The following is a 25,822-nucleotide window of genomic DNA, read 5'->3' on the forward strand; positions in this document are numbered from 1 at the left end:
TTGTATATGCAAAACACTTTTATTCGAAACTGAGCCGCATATAAACAAAAAAACATGTAAATGTGAGATTCCGTTACATTAATGCCAATGCATTTTGTACACTATTTGGACAGCAGATGAGGCATCGACTAATCGGTAAACACATTTAAAAACACATTTCCTTTTATCCGAACATTTGCCTTCATTATAAATAAACAACTACAAATATTATTATTTCCATGCGGTGTTTTTGTTTTTTCCTTACATCAGACAAGTCGCATTTGTTCTAAACGTGTGTCAAACGGGTGTCAGTAGCCGTCAATCAGACCTACGGCGTAACGGCGGCCGGGCAACAGCTAATGGACCACCCGGTCTGTGTGATTTTTCGGCGATTCCTCCGAGGGGATGAAATAATAAGTGCGGGTTTCTCTCATATGACGTCGTTTCGGCCGTTTGACAAGGATAGAGCGATAAAAAATAATAATAATAAAAGAAAAAGGAAAAAAGTAAACGTATAGAAGAATCTCGATCCCCATAGGTATATCAATTACACGCGTGGTGTCGTGGAATTAAAAATCATTTGTCCCTGGACGGACGAGGAAATCCGTTTTCGTCTGCGAGTTCACAAGGAGTTGGTGGAATATAAGGCCGGTTATTCGATCAAACGTCCCGTGAAATTGAATGTAAACACACGCAACTATTAAGTTACCCGCGACGTTAACGCGATATCCAAACACACACACACATACTATATTATATTTTATTAAATACACATATGAAATCTTATACGACCGTACAAACACACAAGTGTATGTATATAATTCATATGTATATATATATATAAATTCAACGTCGCCGCCGGTGGATCTGATTGATAGTACTACCACGGCGACGGTGTTTGTTTTTGAATTTGCAGTCGACCCCCGAGGGTTCGTCGAAGACTATACTACTAATATATATTATATACTTACGCGATGGCGGTGGCAATAATATATATACGTGATAGTACTTGTTGAAATTTTTTTTCTCGACGTCTTAGTTTTTGTTAGGTCTCTCCTCCCTCCGCCCTGCCCGCCCCTCAAATCCAGTCACCTCTCTCGCGCCAACCGATGTACATGATGATGTCTGTGCCAGATGGTTTATACATCGACACCGGGCAATTATACCAAACTCTGACGAATGTCATATTATCATACATATTTTGACAGTCCTTGCGCATGCACCAAGTCGATATATATTATTTAATACGATAGGAATAAGACGTCATTTTTGTGCAGAAAACTATTATGCTGGTCGCGATCACGCCGAAATTTACGTTGTAAGACGTCACTACACAAGTCTTTTACCTGATTTAAGACATTATTTTGGTTTTACTTCTCATGTAATATCACAATTATAATGATGTGCAATGCCACAATGTGATGGATAGTATATAATATGGTTTTTTTTTTAAATATTTTCATTATCATACGCATTTACAATTTTAATTTTGTCGTGCCGCGTTGTGTACACAAACCACAGATGTTAATGTTAACCATTTTGATTGATATTGGTAATAGAACTCGTGATTTGTATACAGTAATTCACTGATATATTTAAAATCCAAGTTTTTGATATTCAATGATAAACAAAGAACAATTATTTATAAAACATAAGTATCGTTCATTTTATTAAATTATCATTATAATCATTTTAAGATATATGATCCCAGTAAAATAATATATTGCATGAATAATATTATTGAATACCAATTCGAACATTATTCAAATTATGATAGGTACATCTTTTACCGACATGATGTGACCTAAAACAATAATGGTTTCAATTGGATAGTAATTTAAGACATAAATAAAACTGTTAATTTTACATCTAAAATATCGTATTCCGTTTCAAAACAACTGCGATCAATACGTATTTACGAAATCATTTTGTAGTCACATTAATAAATTACGTACCTATTCAAATCATTCACAATAATATTCGAAAACTCGTCAAAGTGGATAGACGTGCACGTACAAACACAAATATAACTTTTCGAGAAACGTTTCAAACCATTTTGAAGATAGTCCAGAAATTCTTTTGTTTCCTGCCAAAAGCACTATTGTTAGCTAACCCATACTTTTATCGAGTTGTCATCATTTATCTGTACTTTATTAATTTGACTCTGTCAAAAAACAGTGTAGGAAGGAACATTTTAATTTGTGTTCCAAGTTCAATGAACTTAAAGAATAAAATTAGTTTAATTGCTAGCCAATCAGAAGTATATTATAATGTATTAGGTAATATGCAAGTATAATAATATATTACATAATATACTGTATTTATTTATTAGATTCATATTTTATACAACTTAAAATTAATAAACAAGTTACAAACTTATACAAATAACTATATTTTTATACATTTTAATTGAATATATTAAAAGTGATGATGATATTATATCTGTTGAGCTGCAGCTGATGCACATTCAGCGCAATTGGCTACATGACATGATTCAGCTGATTCTAGCAAAAACGGCGGCAAATAAAAAGGCGGTCCACACGAAACTCCAGTAGATTGAGTCCTAAAAATACAAAATCTCTCATTCAATATATCTAATTAGTATATATATTAAAAAATATCTCTCTATATAAAAATAAAAAAATGAATTAAGTAACATAAAACAACACAGTTCGATTTTATATCAATATTAAAGTATTTTAATATTTTGGATAAAATTCCCCCGTTAGGTTTGGTAAAATTTAGAGGGTTAGTAATAATATTAAACAAGATAAAATTAATATCACAGATCTATAATTATGTTTAAATTTGGTTTAATTTAGTCTATAGGTATCTAAAGACTTAAATCAAAAAATATTGGTTCAATTGTGTATACATTACATAAAAATTTCAAAATATTCTTTTAGCCTTCAATCGAAATATTTTCTTAAAAATAAATCAACCGATTAAAACAAATTAAAATATTCGAAAAAAAAAATTTCAAAATAATCATAACTTATTAAATTACCCCTGTTATATTTTGTTTATGTACAGTTTATATTTAACTGCAATTAAAGAGTAAAATGTACACTCTCAATATTTGATATATAAAGTTTTTATTTTCTCACCAATATTTTTACATAATCAAAATAAAATACAAAAACCATTTTTAATTGTCAAGAAATCAATAATTAGAAAAATACTCGAAATAGTAAAATTAAGTTTAAAAAAAAATGTTATGGTGTAAATATTTACCGAAAGTGGTGAAATAACGTAGTTGTCGGTTCTGGTACATGATAAGTCAATCTAGTGGCCAGCTGCCTCCGTGTATTTTGATGAGCCACTGGTGGTTCACGGTGTAAACCCCAAGGCATAAATGCAGAACTAATAGCAGCAGTCTGAGGTGTATCAACCTTATCTAAAAAAAAAGTATTCATGTAAAAAAATCTGAGTAGCAGCCCCTACTATACGTATAGTAAATACTGAATACACTTTGATATTAAGTACCTATATCACTAAAATAGATGTATAAAATTACAACCAATGATAAAACATTCTTCAAAAAAAGACTGAGATCAGCTATTTTTAAATATAATGTATCTTATATTATATTTAAATTATTATTTATTAATTATTAGTATTAACGTAATTTTGTAAATTGATGAAATTTTTAACAAAAATTTTGTATATTTTAATTTATCAATCAAGACAAACTGTTGAATGATGGAATAGGTTCACGGTATAGATATTTTAGAATTAATTAAAATATTTTGATGATAGTATTGTATAATAAAATAATGATACATATATATGTACTTGAAAATGTTTCAAGTCTCTACAATTAGTATTTTTTTTTTTTTAATATAACAAGTCAATAAAACATCTATATTTGTTATTGTTTGTCTAAATGTCTAATTTAAAAGTTTCAAACGCTGGTATAATATAAAATAGAGTATACCTATATTTATCTTATATATTTTTAAATTACTGTAACTTCTTACTTGTAGCCATTAGAAGTTGTGAGAACAACTTATGATATGACTTACATAAAATCTTGTAGAATTTTGTGTCTTAAATATTTATATTTTCAAAACTTAGGTATTAAAATTAAATATTAGATGAATTATTAATAACAAAATAATTTGTAATTAAAGTAAATTAAAAAAAAAAACAAACAAACAAAAAACAAAAATACCTCAACATATTAAATATTCATTAAAAAGATTTAAAATACATTGAAGATAATATCATGTCTAGAAAATGCTTTTATAAATATTTGGTGAAAATTTTAAGTTTTTATATAATTATTCACTTTCGAATTACACAAAAAAAAATTAGTTTTTTGAAAACTAGTGTAACGATTTTAACGTAATTATTTTTGTAGTTTCAATAGTTTCATGGTATTTCGATTATTCTTAATAATTATTGATAAAAATTAAAAAGTATTTAAATTTTCTTACTTTCGACTAACTAAAATACCAACTAGATAAAATTGATCACTAGGAAAGTATTATAGTCTTAACGTCATAAATTAAAGAAAATTTTCAACTTATTTCTATATTTTTACCAATCATGCTGCAAGCAAAAAAATAAAAACTACATACCATTTTGAAAAACCAAAATATTCTCACTACAATGAGAAACTAAAATACACCACATTATAAGTTAAAAGATATTAGACGTATTTACCTGTGCTGGTCTTCCGAGATTTCGGAGTAACTGCCAAAGACTTGCATAAAGGTACACAATGCTCAATAGCTTTCAATAAATCATGTTCACAACGACGAAGTACCAGCTCTAGGACCGATCGTTTTTTCTCTGGAAATAATCGACAAAGCAAATCGAGAGAACCTGGTGGTACAACTCCCTTAGTCCCATCTGATGTCTGTAAAGTCGCTGTCGAATTTTCTTCAGGTCGAGCAGTTTCTTCTTTTGCTAAAAATGTACTCGACAATTTATACCATCTTAATTATTTAAAATATCAATTTACGTACCAACAGGAGACTTGGATGTGGGAACAGTTATACCAAATATGGGACCTTGTGGTAAGCATCCGTATTTAGTTCCGGAAGTAACCGAAGCCAATCCCAATGCTATGGCATCCTCGGCCGCTTGTTGCCTTTTTAATGCCACCTTTAAATTATTAATTTACATCAATTTATTTTATTAAAAAATATACTGCTATCATAAAATAAATTACAAAATCTAAATATTTATATTATATAATAAATAAGTAATAACTAATAAACTATCAATAATTTTTAATTAATTTATATGATCATATTATTATATAATATTACTAAAAAATAATCAATTTAATAATGTAAGCACTAATACGTATAAATAGTAAATACATTATAACTGTTTAAAATTAAATTAAAATCGTTGTCATTTACTGTGTAGCAATTTATATAAAAATAAATAGATAATATTCATGATGCATAAAATTAAAAATCAGAAATTGGAATTAAATTTATTTGCTTGCGAAAATTAAACATACTTTAATTTTTAAACTTGCTAATACAATATTGTAATAAAATATGGTCTGAAATATTATTTTATTTTATTGAAAATTATATTTACGTTAATTTTAAGTTTAATAGTCAATGGTATTTATAATGAATAAATATCAGTCATATATATTTTTTTTTAAATAATAGGATACAAAAATATATAATTTTTTTTTCAATTATTAGTAATTTAAAAAAAAAAACATAATTTTAAAAATGTAAAATAGAAAAAACAATAATTCATATCATAGAAAATATACTAAATTATTTAATGATTTTAGAATAGTAATGAGTTTATGAATAAAGTCTATGAACATTTTATTAAATGAAAAATGTGTTTTTTTGGTCACAATATAACTGATAATACGTATATGCTATACTGGACAGAATCAAAAATGTTCAAAATATACCTTTAAATAGTTAACTGATATAAAATTCATACTCGAAGAATTTAAACAAAAAATTGATTTTAAAATAACGCATTAAACGTGCAGATATTATAAATGTTACAGAAACCAATAATGATTGAAAAAAGTAATAAAAATAATTTTTGCCGACTTACTTGAGCAGCCATGACCCGCTGTCTTTCAGCTATAAGATTGCATTTCGGGCACACGCACTCTTTGTATGAGCACCTTTTTTTGTGACCCTTCAACCACGATATAACGCCGTGGTTCCTACATCGTGCGCACTTTGGTCGTCTTCCTTCGGAGCTGTCCATATTGCTGTCAGCAGAATGATGATCGTCGATGACCTCGGTACGGTAGCAAAGTGATGCGAGATTTTATGGGGCGGAGCTAGTTTGTCATTGGTCAGTCTCAAGCCTGAGATCGTCAATGTCATCGTATAGCCTCGCCTATATATGTATACTATATATGTGTACTATATGTAGTGTGCATACATATAGGTAATACTTTAATAGTAAAAATAAGCAAAGCCATCTTAATAAAACACATCATACATGCCATTTGTGTACGAATTGTAAAATTGTATTATTAGAAATGTATAATAATAACACGAAAGTCATAGAATTAATCATATTTTGTGACATGAGTATTTTTTTAAACACAAATATGAATAATCTATTATCATCGTCGATAAAACAAAATTCAACCAAAAAGTAAACATATACATGATATTGTAATACAATATATTGAGACTATAACTAAAAAATAATCTAAATAATTTATGGTTGACATGTAATATTGTATTGGTCTTACACTAAAACAACCATTTTTTGGAGTAAGAGTACTTAGAGCACTTAAAAATTTCGAAATAATGATAGCAATCACATGAAAAGAAAATCAATTCTTCATAATATAATGAAAATATTTGATTTTATCTATATATTTATACCTTAATTCTTCTATTTTGAAAAAAAATAGGTAATAAGTATAAAAATATATTCATTTATTCATTTTATAGGAATAAGTACTCAAAACTCGTTAATTTACAGTCATGCATATATGGTTCGACGTTTTTATATTTGTGTATTTATTTATAACAAAAAAAATTTGTATACATGTAGATAACTTATTTTTATTTAAGTAAATACCTATATATGATACATAATCTATTTATAACTTCTTTATCTTTATCACTATTATATAAGATATATAAATATTAAATATTTTTGTTACACCTTTTATTTGTAAGTATTCAGAGAAAAAAATAATATAAATAAATCATTATTATATATATAACACTATATCAAATAAAATAAAGCATTATTTAAATAAAATTTATTCAAATAAACTATTACTCAGATGAATTTCTCACAACTATTCGAATAATTTTCGTTATTTTTATTTAATTGGACATTGGTTGGTAATTTACTGATTTGAAACATGTAAATATTAAAATGAAAATTAGCGTTGTATTTTAACTTACAAGATAAGAAATTTAATTTTTATGTCAAATAAATGCAAAAAAATTATAAATTAATATTAAACAAATACAAAACTATAGATAGAGTTATAGAAGAAGGTGAAAAATTATATAAGTAGAAATACGTATAATTATTTTATTTTTTTTTAATTAGATACTTGTAATAATATTAATTTATAGTAGGTAATAATTTTGTAATAACTATAATAAAAATAAATAGTAGCACCTAAATAATAACAAAAATAAAAATAGTATCTATAGCAAATTTCAATAAATCTTATTGTAACATAATATAATTATAATTTAATTATTAATAAATAGCATTATACTTATCACTACATTTTTAAACAATATTTCAAAATAATTCTTTTTTTAAACATATTGTCTGATAGTTTGTTACATTTTACTAAATTAGTCATGGTTGATAGTTGCATTGAAAATAATCTTTTGTCGGAACATAATGACAACAGTGGTGTATTATAAAGTAAAAATATTTCTTTGATTGGTGGATATTATAATAAATATCATAAGATTAAACAGATACTTTTTATAGAAATATGGCACATGTCTCATCTATCTATTTATTTTTGTATATAATTTAGAACTCAGTATTATGTCTGAAAACTATTCTAATACATTTTTAATTAAATTATTATTTTTTTAAATTATTTGAATTTTTTATGCGAATAAATAACATTTTATTCAACTCTAATACCAAATACATATAAAAATATCAAATATTTTGAAATTACATTCATTTTGAACAAATATGAGATATAACAAATATTGCTTTCTTAGAAATATATTATTTTTTCGCAGTATAATAAAATAAAAGAATAAAATACAAATTCGTTTATTGTTATTTATACATGAATTATTGTTATGTAATATAATTATTATATTTTTGGTTAAACCTATTATTATAATTCTTAAGTCTGTTAAATTAACTAAAATAACTATAAAAATGTGTGTAAAATATATAATTATCGACTAATAATTTGCTTGTATTCAAAATAATACAAAGCAAATCCGATTAGCTGAATATGTTATCATGTGTCATATAATTTCAACGATTTGCAATCATTTTCTGTGGTAAAAGTTACATTTTTTTTTTATTTTTTTTAGTACAATTTCATTGAATTTTATTGATTTTTATAGTAAATTATAGGTGAAGTTATATTATTATATTAATACCGCTACATTATCCGATATTCTGTAGACACAAAAACGGCCTAGAAGATATTTCTAACGAATATCACCATCATAATGATCATTATAATAAGTGGCCCAAATACGTAGTATTCAAAATTTATATTTTATTTCTCACGCCAAAAACAAGGGTTTTTTTAAATTTCTAATAACTTAAATTTAAAAATAAATATACCATGGTATTGGCAAAATCCGCATGGGAATAGTGATTTTTTCTTATTTAGCAACAAACAAAATAAAATCGAAGTGCCATTTGGTCGCTTGTGGTAAAGTCGAAAAGATAATTATAAAACTCATATTGAAAATCATAATGTTTGATAGACGTCACCGTGTGCTGCTAAATAACACTAATTCTCCGCAGTTAGAACAAAATATATTGACAGGTAAGTAATAATAATAGATAATAACAAAATAAGAATGTAACATGGATGCGAAATAATGATAAAATAATGAAAAACATTTTTTATTTTGGACACTTCGCCAAGCATATTCAATGATCATACTTTCCAAACAGAAATGTATATAAAGAAAAATTTGGAGATCCTATTTTACTAATACATTCCTCAAGAACATCAGAATAATTCTAAAAATCATCAATCAAATTCAATCAGTAGTGAACTAATTGATAACCAACAAAATAATTTCAATTTTAATTTTTCTATACGTGAAATATCGGGAAATCATTTTTATACTGCTGCTCCGTAATACAAACATTTGAATAAGTCCTGTAAGAATGTCGAATAAATTTTTATTAGAAATGGTAATCCCAAATTTTAAAGAGAGATATCAGTGACTTAATATTTTTTTAGAAAAAGTTTAAAAATATAATATAATATATAATTCATAAGTATTTATCAAAAAAATTTTAGTTGCCTGTTTAATTATATTTTTGAGGATTATATCACTGAACAGTCTCCTCCTGGTGCTAATATCATTTTGTAAATTATTATTCATATCATGTATCTTATTTGATTATTGTACACATGTTACAGATTATAAATTTTCTATTTTAATAAAACAAAAAAAAATTAATAAAAAGGTAATACAATACACATATTTCACATTTTATGTTGAAAAATATATAATACATACCTATAATATGAAAATTAGATAAAATATAATAATACTTCATAGCGATGTACGGCAATATAAACCTCTGCTGTAGTCTATAAATTATAATACATATTATATTACATAATTATACATAAGATATAGACAATATAACTAATAGCTTACTATCACAACTATTGAATATACAATGATAAACTTCAATAATAGTAAAACGCGATAGTTGCATTTGTTACAAGTTACAACTAGAATCATCATCGTAATCATAAGTTTAAAGAAACTGTTAATATGAGGACAATAATATAAAATGATGGTTACTGTGACAATGATGTATGGTTAAGCTTTCACACTGTCATACATGGTAGTTAATGTGGATTTAGAAGTAAACTAAAATTATTTTTCCATTTACTTTTTTTTAGGGAATTATAAATACCTTAAAACACAGTTTTATTTCTATTGATTCCCTTTCACACAAAACTTAAGTATATCACTATTTCCAAATAATAGTAATATTTGTTGAGTAGAAACACTCTGTATAGTTACTGATACTTTATTAACGAGAATTTTTTCTTTTTAAAACCAAGAAAGTTGCTTTACTGTATAAAAGATTTATCGTATACCTAGTCGTTGAGTAAGATAGATCATAGCAAGATGGACATATTAAATTCAAGTTTAAAAAGAGTTGATAAATCACCAGATAACTATTAATATTAGATAGTACATAATATACTAACTGTATAACCATACTACACCGAAAAAGACTGAACTAATGTAAAATACGGTGCTATACCGATGTATCTCGGTTTTAGTTCACGAGGAACTCTGCATCTGTGTAAGCATCTAGAACTAATTCGACCAAGATGGACAATGAGCCCATTGCTATATTCATTTGGTTATAGATTTTCAAACATAATTCAAACTACTCTACATTTTCCTGATATCGTTAAGAACAATTTCTGAAACTTTCGTCAAAAATAATCGATTATTTCAGTAGGTACATTGACTTTTGTTGAAAATTTAATATTTAATATTTTTTTTTTTTTTATTATTGATTACCGTAACCAATAAAAACCTTATGTAATTATACGTAAATATAACAAATAATTATTCGATTTTCGTAAATTAAAACAAAATCCTTGTATGAGCCACCTGAAACAATCTATATGGTTTTAAAAAATAAGTTTAAAAACACTCTCAGGATCTCAATAAATAATCTATTTATAGAACATTTTTATTTTAAGTCGGTACAGTAGTTTTTGAGATTATCTTGTTTAACATATAAACTCTTCAGTTGTATGATATTAGTATAGAAGTGTAGATAGATATGTAGCATAGAGACGCAATGTTATAAATTATAATATAATCACATAAGTATAATATATTATGTTGCACTCAAGCGTGTAACAAATTTATCATAATTGTAGGTAATCATCCACTAAATCGTTTAATGCGTCTAGCCACAATGAATCTAAAAACCAGCTCCGTACTACAATAACTGCTACTTAATTAATCTTATTATGCATCTACCCTTCTTCTATCTATATGCATTCCGTACTATTGGTCATTTGACTTTGTCTATTATTAATAAATAAATATATATATATATGTGTGTATGTATACATATATTAGTATGTAGTAAATCATTAACATAGGTAAGACCCAAGAAGGAAATTTATTCTGCTAAGTTAGGCTAGAAACTTCACAATCTTAAAAACCTTAAAATATGCATGCATTTATGCCCTTAAAAATGATCATGTATGCCCTTAGAATGTTTAATTTTTCATTAAAAACCAAAAATTGCAAATGTACTCATTATTTATTAAGACATATTCAATTAAATTTTCACAAAAAATTGTACCTAGTCTAAAATATTATATTAACCATATTAACTATATTAACACGAGATAAAAACACATGACACAAACGAACGAATTTACATCAACTGACTATAATATTCCGCGTATTCCGGTCGATACGTAGTTTTTCTCAGCACACAAATAATTGGGAAACGTGCAGTAGATAGATTATTCAATAGGTAATTTATATTTGATCATTTTAATCCATATTTTTCTAACTTCTAAAAAATTCATATTAAATATTATAAAGTATGTATAAATGATTATCCTTTATGGCAAATATTGTTTTAAATTTTTTTTTAATAAAATAGTGAAATATGTACTTTATTATTTTTTTTTTTTTATTTAAAATAATCTATATACAATCTATACGGCAAGTTACAAAAAGTAAGTGTCATCACACTTTGGAAATGACGTTTAATTGCGGAGTAGGAAGGTCCCAGCAGTGCCACCTGACAAGAAAATTAGGTTTTTTTTTAGATTTTCATTAGTTAATTGAAAAATATGTATTTAAAATACATATATAACAAAATATGTAAAATAGAAATGATAGCTTTAATTATAATATATTTTTGCTTGACACCGCCGTCGCAATGCGCAATGCGTGTGGGGAGTTACCCGTTGGTGGAGTAAAGTTTGGTAGAAAAAAGTGTAACTGTCTTACGTGCAGAAGATGCGAACGGCTATAACAGGGACCTTAATGAGATACTGAGATATTTTATGTATGTTTAAATGTAATAGAAATGTTTCCGACCATCAATCGAGTTAAATTTTTTTGCATTCATTCAACGTCCTAATTCTATGACTGGGCATCACTGAGATATAATTGTATATTATTTATCAATGATCGATGAAATCTAAAAGAAACAAACATAAAACGATAAACGATAAACGTATGCCATCGTACTTCACTTTTAGCAAACAATACCGACTTAATACTCGTAGCTTAGACTGTACGAGGGTAAGATTTGTAGGTTTTAACGAGCGTGTCACAAGTGAAGACTGGCTTAATACAATTCTGAACTAAATTTATCTCCATCATTCTTAAGGATAGTTAATATAAAAATTATAAAGCTATTTAAGCAATATTTTCTGTTAAATACGTTATACGAGTATATATAATATATATTATTACTACAGTATGCTGTATGTTAAACTAATTTATGAAAAAACATCGTCTACGTGTATAATAATTAATTGTTAAAATAATATATCATAGTTATCATATATCAATGTTTTTAACTTATAAATTAATAGTAAATCGTAAATGTCGTCAAAGACGACAGTTTCATGATAGCATCACGGTATAAATTGACTTACAATTTGTCTAAATATTTTGAAAATTTAACTGTTAAAAACAAAATAAAAATAATAAACAACATATGTAATGGTTAAAAATTTAAAATGTATAGACTAATTTTTAATTAATAACTGTATGAATGCATAACTACAAAATGATGTACCTACAAATATTATTGGTTTTCCACTAACTTAAAACTCTAATCAAAAAAAAAAATATGACTTATACCTATTTTTGGTATTTTTAATTTTTACATGAAAATCTTATATGGGGTATACTTGATTAAAAAAAAATATATCAATAAAATAACGAATGGAAAATTACAAATAATTATAAATATCTATAGCACAAAAGAACCGAATTATTGTCTCATGTTCAAACAATCTTTACGTATGTAAATATAATATATTTGGTGACAATTAAAAGTGCCTATATGATTAATCATTTTTGAATTCAACAGAATAACAAATTGCTGTATTTTGTCAAAAACTGGTATTATGTAATATTCCCGTTTTTTCGTAATTATTTTAGTTTTCCCAATTGTTTTGAAAAGTACCCCAAGTTCCCAACATACTAACTAAATTCAATTAACTTCTAGAAACTACTATCAAAGTTAAAGTACTTTTACTGAAATAAACCTGATGATAAACATATAAAAATAAAAATCACGTCATTGGTAGCTGGTAATAAATAGTAGTTCAAGTAGTTGTAACATTATTTCTAATAAATACTCAGCCATTTACTTTGGTCTAAAATATGAGTTATAATCTTAAATCGTACTTATAGTCAGTACTACGTATTTACTATTTACATTCGACGGTAACGTCGATATATTGTGTGAAGGGTGGAATCCTATTCGGTATATTTATATTCAGTCGACTGGCGCGTTCATATACGATAATGATCACAGCGGTATCTACGTCCGACTTAACAAACTTTGATCGCAGCACGGCCAGCACGAACAACAACATCAACAGCCCATAACTATGTTTGCTAGATGGTGCTGCCGTAAACGAATTATGTGTTATACGTCATGTAGGCTGTATTTGAATTTTAGATTTAGAATTTTGATCAACTGCTAAAGTTTACCGTTTGCAACGTTTACTCTTTTCATTTGAACTAATGACCATCGACTATTCAGAAAACGAATAATCTGATCGACAAACTTGTTTTACTTTCAAACAATACCATTTTATTACCTCGTATCCTTGTTGATGAGTAGATTACAACGTAATATCACTCTAATTTATATTCTAAATACAGTGAACGATAAACATTATACTAAATTAATAATGTATAATATTATAATTCAATTAATATTTTTAGGAAGATATTGTCTTGTACTCTTATAGTAGTCGTGGTTTAAGTTTAGTTTTAGACGTTAGATGTTTTTTGCTGTTTTGGTGACGAGAGAGCCGTTTCGGTTTAATTTGGGTTACTTAATTTTATAGTTGATTTGGTTGATTATCCACGTTGATGAATGATGAGTGTCGGCCGTCGGGTGAATGAAGTCTATTAGATTTTAACAAAATGTGTTTACGATTGTTATTTAAACGATGGCGGGAATTATTATCTATTTTCAAGGAGCTAAGTATTTATGGGAAACCCTATAGCAATCTCGGGGAGAATTGATAAGACTTCTCACTAACCACCAGTCAACAATCGCCGATCGTCTAATTTACAGTATTCCAGACTCCAGTATCCACTATCCAGTAGTCAACACTTTGAACGGTGATATTATACTCGTAAGTTAGTACTATATCTTATTATGATATTATATTATTATTATTATTATTATTCTGTAATCCAGTAAGATAATATTACAATATCGTGTTCCTAATGTGTTAATATTTAATTAATTTTAAATTTTTATACCGTTTTTCCTTTAGCCTCAACAATCCACCTCCTCATCCTCCTTCACCTCTTGATCAAGGCGTCTCGTGTCTTCTGCGCTCTGATAAAAATCGTTATTAGTAATAATAATAATAATATACAACTATCGACTATCGTACGACGACAATAATAATAATCGTTATTATTATTATTATTATTATTAGTAGTAGTAGTAGTAGTAGTAGTAGCAGTAGTAGTACTAGTACTAGTATTGTAGCCGTGACTCTATCATGGAATGTCGTTCGACGATACCGCGGATTTGGCATTCGGATTGCGATTACAACTGATGATTACAACAGCGGACCACGATTACCGTGCGCGATTCAAATCGGATTAGTTGGCAAAAATGGATTACCAGCGGAAAACACGTCAACGAAAATCCGTCGCATGACGTCGTACGCCCGAGCCGCGGCCATAGCGTGCGATTAACCGGCGCCCGCGACATCACCGGTAGTGTAGTATGGCCCGTGTCGCCGATCGCGCAACCGTCGCCTGACCGACCGACACAGCCGTCAGCCGCGTTTCATCGCATCGTCCGCAAAAATGTTGGCCGGCGGCTACGACATGGCGTGGCCTCTGATCGTCCTGCTCCTGTGCGCCAGCGCCCCGCCGTCCGAGTGCCTGGATAAGGAGGACGTGATTTTCGCCGTCAACGCCGGTGGCGACGCACACGTCGACAGCTACGGCATTCTGTACCAGAGGGACTTCAACCGGATCGGCACAGAGTCGGACTATGGCAAGAAGCTGTCCATACAGCGGGTCAAGCCGCACGACCAGATCTTGTACCAGACCGAGAGGTATTCGCAAACCACATTCGGCTACGACATACCTATCATGCAGGACGGTGACTACGTGATGGTGCTCAAGTTCAGTGAGGTGTACTTCACCAATAGTGGCTTAAAGGTATTGCCGTGATTCTCACCTATAACGATCAAACCGGTAATATCTGTTTTCGACGACATTTATTTTTCTTTTCAGGTGTTTGACGTCGTGTTGAACGAACAACACTTGGTGGTACCGCAGTTGGATATCTACGACAAAGTCGGATTTGGTTCCGCTCATGACGAGTATATTGAATTCACAGTTGATGGCCCAACGTTATATTGGAGAGGAGAGATATCTATAATCAAAGGAAATCTCGTTCGAGTGGATTTTTTAAAAGTATGATTTATTTGAAAAATTGAGTAGCTACCCACTTTATTTTTAATTTGAATTAGATGGCTTCGTGATAAACTAGGTAGGTATGGTGACGTTTTATATCCATATCTAATCCAATACTTTCTATAGAGTATCATATCTATACAATTTATTGACTAATCTGGGATGCAGTTTTGTCAAATTCCAAATAAAATGTCATATCATATTACTTTATTATAAATAACTTCATAGTAAATGAATTAAACCAAATCCTAAATAACTTACAAAATGAATTCAAATAATAAGTAAATATTATATATTCTGTTATCATGATATTCAGTGAGCACGCTGTAAAAATATAAAATTATGTTTTAAAGCAAAAAAAAATGAGAGTATATTATTTTGTATTAGTTTAACTGCATAAAAAACAATTATACATTTAATTTATTGTTTATTAATTATTATTTGTTTGATTTTACCAGAATTATAAAATAAAGTTAATGACAATTTCAATTTGTATAGTATTTTAATAATTTATCATCAGAAAATGAAAGGTTTTAAATATGCAAATAAAACATTAAACATTAAGTATATATTATAATCATGAATAATAAATGATGGTGCAAACTTTGTAAATAACTGCATATTTGTACAACACTAATATATTTAAACACCTTGAGCATAGACATACGTCTATATATACATAATCAATAAAACTATATTAATTTTAAATGTGAATATTGTAGTATTAAGTAATGATACATTTTTTTTTTTTAATTAATGATTTATTATTATTAATAACTATATTGTAATTTGTATATTAGGGTGAAAGAGATAACCCTAAAGTAAATGCAGTACTTGTAGCCAAAGGCAGAATTTCAGGTTGGTACCTATAGTTTTTAGTATTAGTACTATTGAGTATAATTTGTACATTTTAATATTTTTATTTTTTTCAGATATACCTAAACTACCAGATTTATACTCTGATATTGAACCACAACCACATGATGAGGTAGATGTGGAAGAAGATGGATCTGTTAGTGACAAGGATCCTATAAAAATGGTACAACACACTAGAAATCCGAGTGGTCCTAGAGCGCCTGATCCACAAGATGTAAATTCCATGAAATTAATGCCAATATTTGGAGCACTGATTGCTTTTTTTGGAGCACTTCTTCTGCTTTGCAGACTGTGAAGAATTATTTAATAAATATATATTTTTACTACTCTTTTTTTCTTTTTTTTACATTACAAGACTACATTTTGTTTAGTTTTTTTTCATACATTTATATTTTAATATTATTAAAAAAAAAACAAACATAAATTGCACACATCAAAAAAATTGTTATGGTTATGTATAATACTGTTATCAATTTTTATTACAGTTGTACATAAACATTTTTTCATTATATTATCTGCTTTTAGGTATTAATGTTTATTGGAAAACAATTTTTGATAGCATTTTTATATTTCAAAGGACTGAGCAATTAGATTTGTTAATATTGTGCTTAAATTTTAAATTGAGGAAGGATTTATTTTAGTTTTAAAAAACTGTTTTTATTATTGTACATATATTCAATCAAATCACAACAATAAACCCAATAAGATTTTTACAAATATTGAGAAAATTAATTGTATAACTGTCTAAAATTGAATTTGTTAAATGGTGACTTGTAATAAAGCAATAGTTAGGTGGTTGTTATTAATTTGCTTGTTTGTTATTGTTTATGTTATAAATACAAACAGATATTTTATTCTATCAAATTCATTAAATAATAAAATATATTAAAATTTAAAAATTATAAAACATAAAATTAGTATTTAATTTCTAAGCAATTGCAAATTGATATTTTGCATTAAATTTTTTAAAAAATTAAATGCCATCGGTACTTTTGGTCCATCTTTGAAAATTACCAGAACAATATTATTTTAAACATACAAATTTTGTATATATATAAATGAAAAAAATATATATAGTAAATAAATAAATAATAACATAGAACAACATATTATTGGTAACATGAAAAATATTGTATTATTCCCGCCAAAAATAATATATCACAAAGATTTTAAAAGATTTATAAGGCGTAAAGGAATGACTTAGACTTGACTAGATTTTGTAAGTTTCAATCCCTACATGGAATGTCAGTAATAAGATCACATGTTTGCTAGGAAGATTAAAATAAAACAAATTATGAAGTGTGATTATTTCACACTCCACAAATATTTGACTAGAGTTAGATAACTTAACCATTAAATGTTGGCCTAATAGTATTGCACTATAACAAATTGTGTTAGTATACAAAGAAAAATATCTGAGTTAGTGGCTTTCAGCAATTGGTGAGTCGTGCACGCTGATGACACTATCCGTATCAGAATTGGTGGAAAACGGCGTTAGTCTTGTGTATGGGATGGGTCTTTTTCTCGCACTACAAAATAATTTTTAACCATTATTGAAGATTTCATCGCAGAATTCAAAATATTTGATGAAAATGGAATTTCAATATTTACCAGCTTGTAAACAAAAAAAACTGCCAAAAATCAAAACTTAACAAATCTAAATAAAAAAAAAAAAAAAATAATAAAAATAAAATCACACAAAATATAATATAGCCATGATGCATATAACTTATCTGAAAGCAAAAACATAAGTATGATGTATCTTGATATTACAATTGAAAGTGCACAAATGATTTTCACATGTTCGCTTTTCCTACAAGCGATATTTTAAATAAAGTGTCCATGACGATCTACTACACTGTTCCAAGTGATACGTGAGAATGTAATGTACAATAAAATGTGTTGAATAACAAAAACGTAACAAAATAGTTTATTTGTTTGTATTGTACGATTTTGCATTCAAGTAATTCTTTTATTTTAAACATTCAATCAAAAAATAAATAAATAATTATAATGGTAAAGAAATAAAAACACAGTAAAAGTTGTTTGGAGAAATTCAAATCGCACAATTTTTTTTTATTGCATAGATAATAGTAATTTATATCTACATGAACATGCATAATTATAATCTACTAGGAAAAAAAAATAATGATTATTGTTATAATTAAAAGACAATTAAAGCACATAAGGGTGGCAAAATAAAAATAATCAATAGTCAAAATAAAATTTGTTTTGCTAATGTAATATTGAATTAGCAAAAATAACTTTTTTATAAATTAATGGCTCATCATTTATTATAGTATCAAATGTAATATAAACACAAAAATTAAGTTACTCATGGTAATATTTAAATTGGATTAAATTTTCAATTTTACTTTATTTTTTGTAAAATAATAATCAAGACTTGCCAAAAATTTACAAAAAGGTTGTATTTTACACACACTGGACAATATTTATACAAAATACATAAACTGATAGCCTGATACCTGTGTTCCAGTCTCATCATCCAAATCGTGATTTGAGCATAATTTAAAATGAGATAGGAACATAATTTTACTATTTTGTTTGAGAATTTGAGTAAATAAAAAATGTAAACATATTATGTTTTATATAGTTTAAACAAACATTTTATGGAATTGTTTAACTCAAGATATATTTAATTTAAAAATGAAATAGGAGGTATAGAACACACACAACATTAAAATTTACCTTGTAATTCGTCTTCGATCCAAAAAACTAGGCGACCCCCGTCGCCTAGGTATAGATGCAGATCGAGACTTTGAACTACGGCTAGACCTAGAACTGCTTGAGTCCTGACTTGAACTAGAACTTCGGGAGTAATGACTGCTTGATGAAATACTAGTTGAACGTGAACGACTTGAACTGTAACGCCTTTTGTTTGAGTAAGATGGTGATGATCTAGTGCTACAACTACTATCACTGCTCCTTTGTCTTCGGGATGAACGTTTGCGTTTGGATGATTTGTGTTTACGCCTAGGACTTGATTCTTCACTTGACGAAATCCGTTTCTTACGTAACCGTTCATTTGAGCTAACTGACACTGATCGAGATCGAGATCGAGATGTACTATCTTTGGTACGGCGACGTGAAACAAATGATTTTTTCTTAGAATATTTATTTTTAGATCGCTTTAATGACTTATGATGATCAACACTTGTGTCACTTGCACTGCTACTACTGCTACTAGAGCGTGAACGCTTGGACTTTTTTCTAGTATTTACATCACTGTGAACAAATCAAGTTACTAAAATTAATTATTTTAAAGAAACCACATTCAAAAAAATGAATTACTTCTTAGTTAAATATTAAATAAATCTATAGTAGATTTTTATGAAAAGGAAATTTTTTACAAACCTGTTACTAGAAGACGATTCTTTAACATGTTTCCGTTTGACACTTTTTTTTTTAACAGGTTCTTCATCCGAGCTCTCACTTGAACTGGAAGAAGTCCTAACTTTACGTTTTTTCTCCATTAGTTTTTTTTTCAGAAGAAGCAGTGCTTGTTCTTGTTTTTCGTGTAATTCAAATACTTTTTTAATTTTCTCGGTAGTAATTTCTTTAATTATATTCAAATCAATATCTTCTTCTAATCCACCGTTTTCACTTGTACTTGAATCTAAAAATACTTGATCTATTCGATCATTTGTTTTTCGTGTTTCAGATTTCTTATGTTGGTTTTCACTATTTTGTAATGCTGATTTCAAATCGCTATTACTTCCATTAGGCTTGGTTACAACTAAACGATCTTCACTATCTTCACGCAATGAAAAAGTATACTTGGTACTCTTTAAATTTTTTTCTTCATTGTTTTTTGTTTGACTCAATTTAGCATTTAAACCCTTGGGAGGTGGTGTATAACATGACTTGTCACTATCACTATCAGCAGAAATGCAAGTCAATTTATCAGGTTTAAATGATTTTTTCTTCAATTCTTTAGTAGGAGTTCTCGAATTCCTTTTCTTAGAATTGTATTTTGAGTCTGCTTTATCAGATTTCTTATCATATTTTTCTTTACTTGATTTAATGTCATCACGATTTCTATGTTGTTTATAAGAATATTTATCATAATCTTTTTCTCTATCACGATCACGTTCTTTTATTGGTGTTTTATGTCTAGGAGAATTTTCTTGTTTCTTAGAATCATTAACAATGTCTTTAGACTTTGGCTTATTGAGTTCTTCAGTTATTTTATCTTTTTTCAAGTTTTTAGAACTTTCTAGTTTAGAATCTTTTTTACGGTAATCCTCTCGATCACTCTTATACTTGAATTCTATTTCTTTCGTATCATTGTCTTTTGTATATTTTTTATGATTATTTTCAGACTCATTTTTTTTTTTAGTTTCGGTTATTTTATTAGATTTATCATCATCATACTTAGATTTTTCTTGAGACAAAGTCTTGTTGGATTTTACTTCATCAGTTCTAAAAATAAAAAGAAAATGTCATCATTAAAATATAAGATTCAAATAAAGAAATAAACCGAAAAAATAATCTAAAATTATAAATCTAGAAGTAAATTGTTAAATTATTTAACATTTTTAAAATTGATATTTATAAAATTTCCATCATACCAAAATTACAACTTTAATTTATAGTGCTATAACAGTATTCACTAACTTTGTATTCATAATATTCTAAAAACATTTAATCTATGAATTTTTAGAAAATTAAAAGCCATTAACATTTTTGATCCTCGAATTTCAAGATATTTTTAACTAAAATTATTACCATTAAGATTTTAAATCTCTTAATATGACAATTGAATACCAAGAATTAATATTTAAAACAAGTATAATGCCATTAGATACATGTTTAATAATAAGTACTAAAAAAGCATCATATCAAATAATTAAAAAATATGCAAAAGCACAATTTTAATTATTTATAAATTATTAATTTGTATAACTTATTAAAAAAAAAAATACTACCTTGGACTATCTTCAGATGAAGAGTAATGTTTCTTTTTATGTTTTTTTGATTTTTTCTTTTCACTTCCCTTATCTCTGTAACAACAATAAATGTATAAATTATTTAATATTGACAACTAAATGAAATGTGTAAATTTATTTAATTACAAATATTAAAAAATAAAAAAGTAAAATATTCATAAAAACATTATCCTGCCATTTTTCTGAAAGATTAATATAAACGAATATTAACATTATTAATTAAGTTTAATTCGTTCAATGCACTGAAAATTAATTTGAAATATTTTTAGATTTACCAAAGACCAAAAAATTGTTAATTTAATCTCAATAATATCATAAATGTATAGATGAATATTTGATATTTATAAATAATAATTTAAAATAATATAGTTTTCTATATTTATTTCAATAATTAAAAACTAAATGAGGGATAAAAAATGTGAATATAAAATGTATTTGTTTTAACATATTAATTATTTAAAAATGACAAGCAAAAATCTTGAATTTTGTTTATATTATTTAAACTACATATTATTTGGTGAATATAACAAAATAAAACAATAATAATTAATTAGAAAATATTTTTAAAAATATTTCAATAAAATATAATAATGAATTGTTAAATAGCCTAGATAATTGTATCATATAATTTATTTATTTTATTTATTATTTATTAAAAAATGAATATTGTTAAAATAAAAATTTTTTTAGAATTTATGTAAGTATAGCAAAATACAATACTGTATGGAAAATCACACCAAAACAAAAATTATTGTATGGAAAACATAATAACTTACCACTATTTAGTTTAATATCCTTTAATCAGTTTAACTAAACAGGTAATCAACAAATTGCCTAATTAAACAAATAGTTTTCACTTCATACATCTAAGTGTATCATAAAATGCATAAAGCTACTTTCTATAAAATGATGATCAAAGGTATACTTAGACAATTGTAGTTCTTCTAAACTAAAATTAGATAAAAACACTATTACATAAACAAGATCAAATTAAATCTTTGATCATCAGCTTAGTGGCAAATATATTTTATACTTTTCCATAAATCAAACAAAATATTCTGATTAGTAATTGTAAAATTAATGTCTCAAACATACTTATCACTTTTATGAGATTTTGACTTCTTCTTCTTTCGTTTTTTGTGCTTAGGACTTTTAAACCTTAAATGAAAAATAAAATGAATAAATTAGTGTACACGTCTATTATAAATTTATAAATGTTCTACATTTTATAAAATATTAGTTTAGGTAAGAAAAGTATAACTCTTACTGTAATTCGTTTGCTATACTGCTGTCTTTATTTGTTGAGGTGTCTTCATTCGTTTGTGTTTGCTCAAGTGCTTGATCCACCTGCAATGCCTTTAACTGGGCCAGAGCCGCTTCTTTTATTTTTCTTTCTGGGTCTAAGCTAGAGCCTTCAATAAAAAATTCTGATATACCAAAAGCATCTCTTAGTCTTGCATTCTTTTTTAACTGCTCATCGGCAAATTGATGAGTATCCCTAACACTGAAAAAAAAAATAACTATAAATTATTTCATAGTAAGACTATATAGAAAACAATTTTAAAATAAATAAACATAATTTTCAAAACCTAACAGAAAAAATATGGTATACCCACATTCAATTAGATTCCCATTATATTAAATATGTTACCTAAATACAAGTAATTATGTTACTTACAAAATTACTTGTATTTAACAATCACTTCATGTTAGATATCTATTAACACTTATAAATAACTTAAAATTCTGTAAAGTACAAATCTCAATTAACAATAAATAAAATGTTATATCCTTTACATAAAAATACCTTAGAAATGATTTTAAGCTATTAATATTCGCGAATTGCATTCCATTAATGTAAACTGTATTCAGACAGTTCCAAGGTACATGATGAAAATATAATGAACCATTTGGATTTAAAGTTGATACTGAACCATTCATACAATTTGTTCTATCCATGTAACAATCACAAATTTTTTGCTTATTTTTTTTTTTCCGTCGTCTTCTAGACTTTTTTTTCTTGAGATTAACATTGACTTGTTGAATAGATTTCGTTTCAGCCATAATCATATCATTTGTAGGATTTTTATATACAGATTTAAGAGTTTTTTTCCATACCCGTTTAAAACACTGTTGTTCAACATTATTTGGGGTAGACATTTTATTGTTATTAAAATAATATAAATAAATTTAATTAAAATATAATAAATATTAAGTTAAATCTAATCACAATTTTAAATATTTGGAAGACTTGATTAATATTAATTAAATTAATAAATGGAAGACTCAATGTATTATTTAAATACTAATATCACATGTAAATTTTGGAAGACATAGTTATGTATTTAATTTTGATCAGATCATGGTGGCTTATAATGTGGTTCCTTCATGATTTACATAGTTACTTTAAAATATTTTATTACTTAATGCTAATTTCACTCATTATAAAACTCAAACCAAAATAAACACATACACACAATTTATGAAAAAAAAACACATATATATATATAAATATATATAGTGACTCATACACTGTTTACCAATGGGTGGTGCTTTGATGGTGAAGAGGGGTGGATTGTAGTATTGATCCAAACAGGGTTGCAATGTTAGTGGAATAACTTCCCTTTATATGCAGTGATTACATATTACATTATTTATTTACAAATAAATTTATTTTATTTAATAATAATTTGACCATAAAATACAAATTTTAAATTAAAAGAATCTTATTAAGCAAATAAGTAAAAATAAATAAATAAAATAGGTACCTGAATTTGTAGTTATTTTTTTTGTAGAATAATCTAGATAAAATTATTAAATTTATAAAGCAAAAATTGTAATTTCAAAAAATACTTATAAAAATTAATGATTTACAAATGAATAATAATTATATCAATCAATGAATATGAATCATAAAAAAATGTTGATAAAATTGTATATATACAGAATAAAATAAAATTTGACAATAATTAAATCTATATGATTAATAATTTCATGTTACTAAAACACTAACACCTTTTATCGTGTAATAAAAATGTTCAATAAATATAATTTAAAAGATCTAACATCAGAAACTAATGTTTAGATATAGTAATTTGTATAAACAAATTAATTTTTAAGCTAATGTATTATACCAAAATTTAAAAAATAGGTATATATGATTAAGACAATAATTTACATCTACATTATGTAATAATTTATACTTACATAGGTCTACCACATTCATCATATTCAGTCGTATTCTTTTGTTTGCCCAATAACGTAACTCTAAAAGTATTAATTTTTTTGATAATTTCATCTTGGGAAAAACTGTGAAAAAAACATTTAACAAATGACAAAGAATACTTAGATAATTGAATAATACCAAGACAATATTTGTTGAATAATACATACCCTTGGTCTTCCAAAGACTGTTCGAGTTCAATACATTTCAGCTCGACCTTTCGCTTACGATCGTGATCCAACAGCTCCTGATTGGGTTGACGGTTGGCGGCAGAATCTATTTTGGCCAACTCCTCTTCGGTCTTGAATGACGTATGATCTTTGACTTTTTTCACGGCCGCCCAATTCCGCTGTACATAACCGTTGGTACCCGAACCGCGGGCTGTTGCCAAGCCGATTCCGTTGTACATCGTCTGCGAAAAACCAACAAATCGCAAATGATTTAGAGAAATTGACTAGAAGAGACGTACGACCAGCACTTATTAGTGCGGCACAACATGTACAGCGTCACTTAACAGTACTCACTATCACAGACGCTTAATGGGTATTGGGTAATAACACTTCTATCGAGCAATAATAATAATAACTAGAGTAAACACAATTAACAATAGTAATGTTGTTCCACACGCGCATCATCATACCTCATACGATCACAATACCGCCACACAAGCTCCACTAGCGCTGATGTTTAAAAGTTTTTCGAAGACGATGTCATAGAACATAAATTGCTGACTGATTTTTGATAACGTAGTACCGACTAACGAATTACCGAACCATTACGTTGGTAAGGGTGTTCACTGCTGACTGAAGCTATAACAAACTTATACCATATACCTATACGACCAACGAATAAACGAAACGATTTACTCGTTACAATATTGTGTAATTTTATTCTGTGCTGTGCTATAAACT

General features: G+C 26.9%; 3 protein-coding genes across 10 annotated transcripts; 1 reads left to right on the plus strand and 2 right to left on the minus strand.

Moving 5' to 3' along the window:
* Window positions 1-2,377: 2,377 nt before the first annotated feature.
* Window positions 2,378-6,414, minus strand: LOC112602697 (doublesex- and mab-3-related transcription factor A1-like). Its single transcript, XM_025350911.1, has 5 exons — window positions 6,031-6,414; window positions 4,953-5,091; window positions 4,648-4,893; window positions 3,214-3,376; window positions 2,378-2,542 (listed from the first exon to the last, which is right to left on the minus strand). The coding sequence occupies exons 1-5, from the start codon at window positions 6,187-6,189 to the stop codon at window positions 2,416-2,418; spliced, it is 834 nt and encodes a 277-aa protein (XP_025206696.1). The 5' UTR covers window positions 6,190-6,414; the 3' UTR covers window positions 2,378-2,415.
* An 8,022-nt stretch (window positions 6,415-14,436) lies between these two features.
* LOC112602513 (malectin-A) lies at window positions 14,437-17,047 on the plus strand. Of its 4 annotated transcripts, none has more exons than XM_025350607.1 (5): window positions 14,437-14,533; window positions 14,858-15,584; window positions 15,660-15,842; window positions 16,643-16,700; window positions 16,775-17,047. In XM_025350607.1, the coding sequence occupies exons 2-5, from the start codon at window positions 15,225-15,227 to the stop codon at window positions 17,011-17,013; spliced, it is 840 nt and encodes a 279-aa protein (XP_025206392.1). In that variant the 5' UTR covers window positions 14,437-14,533; window positions 14,858-15,224; the 3' UTR covers window positions 17,014-17,047. The 4 variants fall into 4 exon arrangements, with proteins under 4 accessions (XP_025206392.1, XP_025206395.1, XP_025206393.1 ...); XM_025350610.1 differs by having other exon boundaries at window positions 14,443-14,533; window positions 14,981-15,584; XM_025350608.1 differs by having other exon boundaries at window positions 14,446-14,533; window positions 14,846-15,584.
* A 780-nt stretch (window positions 17,048-17,827) lies between these two features.
* LOC112602637 (serine/arginine repetitive matrix protein 2) lies at window positions 17,828-25,804 on the minus strand. Of its 5 annotated transcripts, none has more exons than XM_025350821.1 (10): window positions 25,552-25,804; window positions 25,082-25,323; window positions 24,896-24,997; window positions 24,457-24,489; window positions 22,956-23,192; window positions 22,784-22,846; window positions 21,668-21,742; window positions 20,094-21,161; window positions 19,428-19,964; window positions 17,828-18,247 (listed from the first exon to the last, which is right to left on the minus strand). In XM_025350821.1, the coding sequence occupies exons 2-10, from the start codon at window positions 25,318-25,320 to the stop codon at window positions 18,139-18,141; spliced, it is 2,463 nt and encodes an 820-aa protein (XP_025206606.1). In that variant the 5' UTR covers window positions 25,321-25,323; window positions 25,552-25,804; the 3' UTR covers window positions 17,828-18,138. The 5 variants fall into 5 exon arrangements, with proteins under 5 accessions (XP_025206606.1, XP_025206605.1, XP_025206608.1 ...); XM_025350820.1 differs by having other exon boundaries at window positions 25,436-25,804; XM_025350824.1 differs by lacking the exon at window positions 17,828-18,247 and adding an exon at window positions 18,336-18,375 and having other exon boundaries at window positions 25,436-25,804.
* Window positions 25,805-25,822: the final 18 nt, after the last annotated feature.

Source organism: Melanaphis sacchari, unplaced genomic scaffold (assembly GCF_002803265.2).
Source record: "Melanaphis sacchari strain LSU unplaced genomic scaffold, SCAv2.0 Contig8_pilon_pilon, whole genome shotgun sequence".
In the NCBI taxonomy this organism is placed as follows: Eukaryota; Metazoa; Arthropoda; class Insecta; order Hemiptera; family Aphididae; genus Melanaphis; species Melanaphis sacchari.